Raw genomic sequence first — 9,293 nt, forward strand, 5'->3', positions numbered from 1 at the left:
TATAGCTATGTAATACCATACTAAGTAACAGCGATAAGTGTTATAATTATCGTTAATTTATCAATAGATACGTACTCGTACGTTAAAGTGAATAATAATGAATAATAATTGAATGATTATCGAGGCATAATTAATGTCACGACATTTATTTAGCCCGAAAAGTGTTTGAACATAAAAGTGACTTTTTATGTCATCTTCTAGACGTGTAATAAATTTGAATTCATATCCAAATCATGGGAATAGGGTGAGTCCTAAGCACCATTTTTTTTTTTTATTTTTTTTTATTTTTTTATTCTCCTCACCCTCGTTGCAGCACACTCGATACATATACATATATTTTCTCTTTGAGTGAAATCCGTCACACATTTCATGATGTCCCTACTACGACGAGCTCCTCTTTTTCACTCGATATTGCCATGTAAAGGGAATTCAGAGACTTTACACGGGCGTCATAAGCCAATTCACTTAATTTAAAGATCGTAGAGCCGATGAAATATTCTTCGTGGGGTTGCAAAGAGGCGGACATCCCTTCTACGCTTGCTCTTTTATAATCCGAGCATTCCACTTCACAGTTCATTTGCGCTGTGGCTTTCGCGTGGTTTATTATTTTATTCAGGATTTCTTCGATTTTATGGTCAAGTTAAGCGACGACGAATAGGTAATTGTCCTTGTTAATGTAAAAAAGAAAAAGAAAAAAATAAAAAGAAGAAGAGCTTAATGAATGATAGAGTTTATTTGAAAATTTCATCTCATTACATTCTACGATCCTCATTCGTATATACAATATTAATATTTAAAATAATTTATGAATATAGATATTCAATTACCCTACATTAATTCATTAAATGTTGCAAAAAAAAAAAGGAAAAAAAAAAAGAAAGAAAAAAAACCTGAAATATACTACAATGCTTAATTCCTTATTATTTCGTTAACTTTTATGCCAATCGTTTATTCGCGACTAACTCTTTTTATAAATAGTTGAGCTCAATATTAGCTTCGAGAGAATCGGACATATTTTTTTTTGTATGATTATTAAAGAGCGAGAAAGGAAACACACCGTCATGAAGATTGTAAACAGCGTCTGTATGTATTGCACATAGTTCTATATAAATATTGTATTTTATTTACAAGTCGTATGAGCTTATTATGTCAAGTGTTTGATCTCGAATTGCCAAATCAAATTATATTCTTAATGTTTTTAGTTTGTACAACATGGCATTTCAGCTGAAAATGTACACAAATGAAAATGAAACAAAACAAAAAAACAAAAAAAAAAAACAATAAAAAAACAATAAAAAAACAAAAAAAAAAAAACAAAAAAAAAAAAAAAAAAAAAAAAAAAAAAAAAAAAAAAAAAAAACAAAAAAAAAAAATGAAAAAAAATAAAAAAAAAAAATAAATCACGGCGAAGAGAGAAAGGTTAATTTTCGACGGCATCCTTCTATCTTTGGAGTGAATTTCAACATCGGCATCGAGCTCGCGACGAGAGGGACGTAGAGGCAGGCCTCTGGCAAATTGTTGTTCTTGCGAGGACTCGTAGAGGAACGGTCTCGGGCAAATACGAACGCGGCTCGAGAGTTTCTTCGGCGAAAGACTCGATCGACAGAAGAAGACGCAGAGCCGTATTCTCTGCTCAACGGAAGGGATGTGATGAGAGACAGGGAGTGAGAGTGAGAGTGAGAGATAGTGAGTGAGAGATGGTGAATGAGAGAGAAGTGAGAGTGAGTGAGAGAGAAGTGAGAGAAGTGAGAGAAGTGAGAGAAGTGAGAGAAGTGAGAGAAGTGAGAGAGTGAGAGAGAGTGAGAGAGTGACAAAGAATGAACGATAGCAATGGGAGAGGTACGGAGCGGGTAATCTGCGATTCAAAGAGAGCGATCCATCTTGCGACTTGCCAGAATTCAATCGTCGGCATTTGTTTGTTAAATCAGTCCCGGAGGACTTTGCAGTCTACCATCCGCAACTCTCTTGTTCTTGCTCATTTCGTTCTGTGTTGTTTGTTATGTTTCTCTCTCTCCCTCAGTCTTACTCTTTCTCATTCGGTTGCCCTCCCTTGGCTTATCAAACTGCCGATGAGATGCTCGACTTTCCGCGCGCAGAGAGCAATCGACCGATCAATTATCCGGCTGTGCTTGTTAATTTTCACGCTGTAGGAAAATTTAGTTTTCACTTTATTGATATCGAATTTTATTATGTTTTAGTTGTTTTTCTTTTTTCTTCTTTTGTATCATGCTGAAATTTTATAAAACTAGATATTAGATATTATGACTTTGACTGCTTGCTTAACAATACATTTATTCCTATTGTCATATAGGCCTGTTTTTTTTTTATATTTTATTACTTTTGCTGTTAATGTTAAAATACTAATGAGATAATACAATTTTTTTGCGTATATACTTTTACAGGATTGAGATTGATACTGGTAATAGTATTATTTAATAATGGTTTTTTCATATTGTTCTTTGAGTTGCTAACGTAAATGTTTGCTTCATTAGTATATTACCTTTTATACATAACTATATATATATATATATATATATATATATATATATATATATCGTAAGTTGTTTGAAAGGAGCGATTGAAGATTATTATTATTAGTTAAGCGAAATTTACACCAACCTCCGAGTGGTAGTGATAATTAAAAGAGAAAAATATGTGTAAAGAAAAGCTGATCTTTGTCAGAGTTGTATATAAGTTGTAAATTTGAATATAATAATAAAATTGTACTATAAACAAGATTTTTTTTATCTTGCGTAATACAGAGTAGCTGTGTTGTCGTCGGTAATGTCATCGCTCTTCCCAGCTCGTTGCAGCATCGTGGAAGCGTCGAATTATCATTGCCACGACACTCGGAAAGTGTACGAGGAGACAGGTCGATTACATTCATAAAGGCGATCCATGGCAAACAATAAAATGGTGGAGGGTCGGATCGATAGTGTCTTTGAGCAATGACGTCATAGAGCGCGAGAAATCCGAGAAGCAAGCGAATGCAAAGCGTCGTCTCGTGCTCTCCAGTATAATGTTATCTCCTAATAAGGTCGTTTATATTTATATTCAGTGCCGGAGCGGCTTTTATAGCGCACGGGGATGTGCGTGCGACAGGAGGGATGTATTCCACTTTATTCTTCGGTCTCTTGGTGGACGGCGAGACACGGGCTCTGGCCGCGCCAAAATGTAGCGGGAATAGAGGAATGCGATGTCGAGGCTTTTTCGGCTTTCCCTAGCGAGCAGGACTATTTCCTATCTGCGTGCCGCCCCTTTTACGCTCACGATTTTCCTTTTACCCGACTGTGGAGTATAGACTCTCCGACTTGTCTATCATTACGCCAATAATGTCCTGATAATATTTCACGGTACGGTCTAATGCTGCGACAGTGAACTGTTCTCCGGAATTACAAAGAACGACGCAATTTACTATTCCCATTATATATATATATATATATATATATATATTTATATGTATATATAATTAATTTGTTTTTTTCTCTTCATTTTTTCATTATTTTGATATTATTATATAGCGTAAGAAGCATAGTTAAATAAAACGTGTATTTTTTTTCCTTCATAAATGAAATTTCAACTAGATAACATTAGGGATCTTTATATCAATTTAACATAATTTTACATAAAGATTAATTATATAATATATATATATATATATATATATATATATATATATATATATATAATATGTTCGAGATATTCTAACACAAAATTAACGGACAATGCAGGATGAATCGATTAAAAGAATATTTTCAATTTTATGAATACACACGTTTCTTAATATCTGAGATCACTGACATCTTTATAAAATAAAAGCCCGATTAATTTTATGATATTTATAAGTAAAATAATTAATTCTTACGAATTATTAAAAAATACAATAAGAATTATTGCACATCGAAGAAATTTAATTAAACGTGCAATAATGTATGGTTTATCAGCACTTGTGATTTCTTGAAAAGTCATATACTTTTAAAGGCTTCTACGCTTCGCTACGAGACAATTTTCCAAAAATAAGGGCCTAATGTTTCATCGTCTCAGTGTAAAAGGGGCACAGGAATGGTCGCGCGGGGTTAGTAGCAGCGGCATTCTACAAGAAATTTCTTGCATGCGTGTGCGCGGGCGTCGTGTGGCGGATTCGCGCGAGAGCCCGTAAAGTGACCCCAACGCTGCTCTGGCATCCCCAATGTCGAGTTCGCCTCTCCCCCTTTGAGAGAAGGAAGGATAGAGGTGACGGGGGTAGGAGGGTCGCCGGCTCGGGGAAAATTATTGCTCTCCTTATACATTCGTCGGTTCCGATCGTGGGCATGGCGAATAATTCGATCCCAGCGAATTCGAGCGAAATCGAAGTCGACGCACGACGACGATATGGGCTTCCTCATTTCTGTGTGTGCCTGAGTGAGTGAGTAAGAGAGGGAGCGGGCGAGGGATTACGTATGTGTTCGAGAGTTGGAATATCGGAGAATGTAATGTGTAGAGCGAGGAAGTGGATGGGTGGTGCGTATGGGAAAGTAGCTTTATATTATTGTAAGAAGTTTTCTTTTCGATGGATTGACATAACATAAATCTAATTTTACGGTAGTTTATATTTGACGTTGCATTCTAATCGAAGTTAAACATTTAAACATTTATTTACGATAAAAATGTAAAAATGTGTAATGTAAGGTGTAGATACCCCTGTAATAATAATAATAATAACAACAACAACAACAACAACAACAACAACAACAACAACAATAATAATAATAATAATTAGTATTTCAAAAGTGCGTATAAATTTTAATTAGAAAATTAGATTATCAATGCTAAACGTCAATATTATTTATCATGTTGATATGGATATTATGCAATGTGGAAATGTGTATTATATAAATTCTTATACATCTTTCACATTTCATATCATTATACAGACTCTATAATATATTTTCTTTTTATGAGTCATCAATTATTTTGAATGAAAATGTCAAAGTTACGATAGAAACCAATTAATGGCTAAGAGTCTGTAAACGAATTTATTTATAAATATTGCATCTAGAATATGAAAAATTACAAGAAAATGTAATGAATGCAAATGAATACGATTAAGTATTTTTAAATTATATAATTTATAAAGTTATAATTAATTTTGATGACTTTTTAATTTATTTGTGTAATTATAATCGTATATACATAATAATAATAATAATAATAATAATAATAATAATAATAATAATGTAACAAATATAAAAAAAGCCTTTAACTAAAAAAATTAATTTCAGTGATATATTATTATTCAAAAAAATTGAATGATATCGTAATGAGAATTTATTACGTGATAAGAAACTTTTATTACGCAAAAATATTCCAAGAAATATATACGTTAAACAAATGCAAATATACGTTTAGCAATCGGTAGAAATCATTTGACGTAACAATTCATAATAACACTGTAATGTACGATGAACAATATAAGATTAAAAAATTAGCAAATTTTAAGTTCACAGCTTCTTCAATAATTTACTCCTTTGGCATTATATTAATTATATATCATTTATTTAAATATTACAAAAAGAAGTTTTGTAAACAAAGATTAATTACTTTGATTTCTTGGGTAATACATTTTTATAAGATTAATTCTTTAATAACGTATTTTTAAATACATAATATGACATAAGCGGTCTTAATTAAAATTGAAAAATATATATAAGAGAACATCGGGATTTAAAATGAATAAATGTATCAACTTTTTGTTAAATAATGATTAATAATGTGTATTTCAGTTAATAAATTACGATAAAGTTTTTTTGTGTGAAACAAAAGTATTTCATGCACGTTAGGACGTATTTTTAGATAATTAAATTTACAATATTTTTCTTATCTATACATGTTTTATATAGTATTTTATATAGTAAATTCACGTAGAAATAATTTTAGCGAATGTAAGAAATATTTCCAGTTTACATGGCACTTTTATATTCGAATTTGTTTCTCTCATCTCATCGACGTATACATATTTAAGTATTTGGATATTTGTTTAATAATTTTTCGTAAGAAATATATATATATATATATCATTGTTAATAGATATTCCATCGAGGTGCACATTTATATGCCATATTTATAAAAATATGCCTGTTACCGAATTGTCTTATATCGTGATACACTTAATAAATATTTTCCTGCGTAAATAGTAATTTCTACAATGCATATAGAACGGCATAGTTGAGCGCGAAAAGCATATAAGATAAATAGAGAAACAGAGAGAAAGGGAAGTAAGAGCAATGTCAGCGCATACGTACGGCTTCTTTTGCCAAAATGAAATGAGAAATCGTCAATGAGGCGGATTTTTCTTTCCTTTAAGCACGAGGATTGGTTACGTGTTTTTGTGATTGTTCGTACATGTGTGGGTGCGCTATGCATGTTGCTTACGATATTTTTATATTTTTTCGAAACTACGCAGAAAATGAAATTTGATTGAATCTGTCAATGCCAATGTACAATTTTGAATAATAAATATCAATTCTTACCGTATGCTGTGAAAAAGTTAAGGACCTTATGGATATGGCTGCATATATATATATATATATATATATATATACATATATTTGAATTGACCAGCGACCCGCCGAATTGTTAGTTTCGAAGAGAAGAAGCTTAGCATTCGAACGAGTGCAAGATACAATCGAGAGCTTTCAAAATAATTGCTAGGCTAATTTTTTGTTATTGCAAATTGACTTATTAGGAGCTACTTTCGCAAGCTAATATTATTAAAATATGCAGAATCTAATATTAGCTTAAAAATTATAAACGAATTATTAATTTATTTTAATTTTAATTACGAAAACTTCAAGAAACGTGATTGTAAAATTACTCAACAAAATTTACATGAATTATAAGAATATACATTATTTACGTGGACATTGTTGAATTGTATTTTTTTAATACATAATTTATTGTATATAATGCTTTTCTACAAGAATATCAAATACTAAATATACATGCTCATTTCATCTCGAAATTCTGATATTTACTATTGGAATTATCAGGCTACTCATCTTTACTTCTTTATTAATTTATTATAAACGATCGTTAAGATTTTATTATTATATTATATATTATAATTATTTTTCCATTTAATTATTCTTAATGTAACGATTTGTAAGCTAGTTAATTGTTAGCCATTTTTATTATAGAATATTGTAATCGATATTAATTTGGTGCATTTTAATCATAGTAAACAAACGAAATTTTAATCCTCATTTATTCTACTGTATTTAATTAAATTGATGCAAAATACTGAAAACGAATAATTTTCATATATACGGGCGCACACTGGCATATAAAAGTATTTACAAATATGCATAAGATGCAATATAACTACAAAATGACTTAATAAATAATCATTTATTATATATATATTTATTATATGTACATATTGAATGTACGCGCGCACAAAACATATGATTTGAATTTACATTAATATATAAGAAAGAATTATGTAATAATAATAGTAACAACAACAACAACAACAATAACAACAACAACAATAATAATAATAATAGGCTAAAAGAAAAAAAAAATTAAAAAAAAATAAATAAATGAAAATATTTATGCGTAGATGTCATAAAATACAATTAATTTTGTATAATTATAATGATTATAATTTACAAGTTTATCTTATTATTTCAATTCTAATGTATAATAATTCTAATGCTTCGAAGCTATAATCAGTGGATAAGTAAATAAAATGACACAAATCTTTGCAGAGAATATTTATAAAGTTTTAATATGCAACATAAATAATATGAGTAATAATTATTGACTGAATTATATATTCTGCAAATGTTTTAAAGAATTTTGATATTTGAGATACCGGTATCCTTGTGTGAGCTGGGCGCTTAAATTGACAACGTGACAAGCAAAAAGCAGCATATTCTTGGGCTGTACTCTAACGGAAAATCTTAGAAAAGCCATCGAATAAAACGTAAGGGCTAGAATAAACAATTTGCAGGAATTCTTTTAATTTCATGTTTTTCTTCTCCATAATATAGAAAAATATATTATTAAAAGCATCGAGCAAAATACTCACCTAAGGTCATTTTTCCACTGATGGTTGTAGGATCTTTTTGCGTATCATAAATGGCAGCAATTGGAATGGACCAATTGCAAAGTGGCCCCCAAAAATTCGTACTGCGTAGTAAATCAGTATTTGTCGAGAGAAAGAAAAAATAAATAAATAAAATAAATAAATAAATAAATAATATAAATACAAAATCTTATATCTATTAAATATTAGTACTAAATCAATAGCTACAATTAACTCATTAGTGTACGTAATTTTGACGATAAATATATCAATATTATTCGTTTAATATTATAAAATTCCTTCAGACATAGAAGGTGCATTACTTTGTAATTTAAATAGCTAAATAATATTTGCGCATAAACATAGTTTTCGTGTATTACAACAAACCTCATAAAGTAGTCTTTGTTTTCCTTGGTTCTGAGGAACTGTTTTAGTCGAGTTGCCATTGTGCCCGAGAATTTACGAAGAAAAAGAAGATAACGAGCATGAAAAACGTAATAATCAAATTGCAAATGTAATACTTAATTTCATATCATTTTGCAATATAGAAACTTTGAATATAGAAAATTTCAATATAGAAAATTTCATTTGCAAACAATATTTATATTTGGAATAATTCTCGTCCTATTTATTAAATCCTCTTTCGCACACATAAACGAACTTGCGTTAAAAACTTATTCACACGCGATAATGAAACGAGTCTAGATTTCTCTATGTTTTTAAAGTGCAAGTTACACATGACTTTGCTCGCTTGAGATAAAATGTTATCTTTAAAGTAGTGGGTTTTAATCCCAGATTAACGACTCCTATTTCCAATGAGGAATTAAACTGTTTTGTCGAATTTTCAATAGAATTTTATCGGCAAAATAACGCACGATTCATGAGAGACACGTGGCCATTAGCGTAAGTTCAATATATAAGTAAATAATTGTCTTAAACCAAAAGTTGCAAATATTTCACAAACTTTCCATTGTCATCTTCTTCTGACATTCTTCTTATATAATGAATTATAATTAAACACGAAGGGAACTTTATATTTTAATGTCTTTATTGCTGGACGACTGCTTCGTGACTATGCTATTTACTTCAGTTCGCTGCTTTTCATACTTTGTGATTACTATAATTTTATTTTTATAATCACGAGCTCTATAGTCCCCACCATTACAGACTTAATTAATGCATTATATAGCGCAAAGAGAGCAAATTAAATTGTATAATAAGAATA

The 9,293-nt window shown here is 30.2% G+C and overlaps 1 protein-coding gene across 1 annotated transcript; it reads right to left on the reverse strand.

Moving 5' to 3' along the window:
* Positions 1–7,796: 7,796 nt before the first annotated feature.
* On the reverse strand, positions 7,797–8,563 carry LOC105361112 (mitochondrial pyruvate carrier 1-like). Its single transcript, XM_011498219.1, has 3 exons — positions 8,456–8,563; positions 8,072–8,172; positions 7,797–7,973 (listed from the first exon to the last, which is right to left on the reverse strand). Exons 1-3 carry the CDS (start codon positions 8,512–8,514, stop codon positions 7,810–7,812), a joined length of 324 nt encoding a protein of 107 aa, XP_011496521.1. The 5' UTR covers positions 8,515–8,563; the 3' UTR covers positions 7,797–7,809.
* Between the last annotated feature and the right edge of the window lie 730 nt (positions 8,564–9,293).

The sequence above is a fragment of the Ceratosolen solmsi genome, unplaced genomic scaffold, assembly GCF_000503995.2.
Source record: "Ceratosolen solmsi marchali unplaced genomic scaffold, CerSol_1.0 scaffold14, whole genome shotgun sequence".
NCBI classification, from domain to species: Eukaryota; Metazoa; Arthropoda; class Insecta; order Hymenoptera; family Agaonidae; genus Ceratosolen; species Ceratosolen solmsi.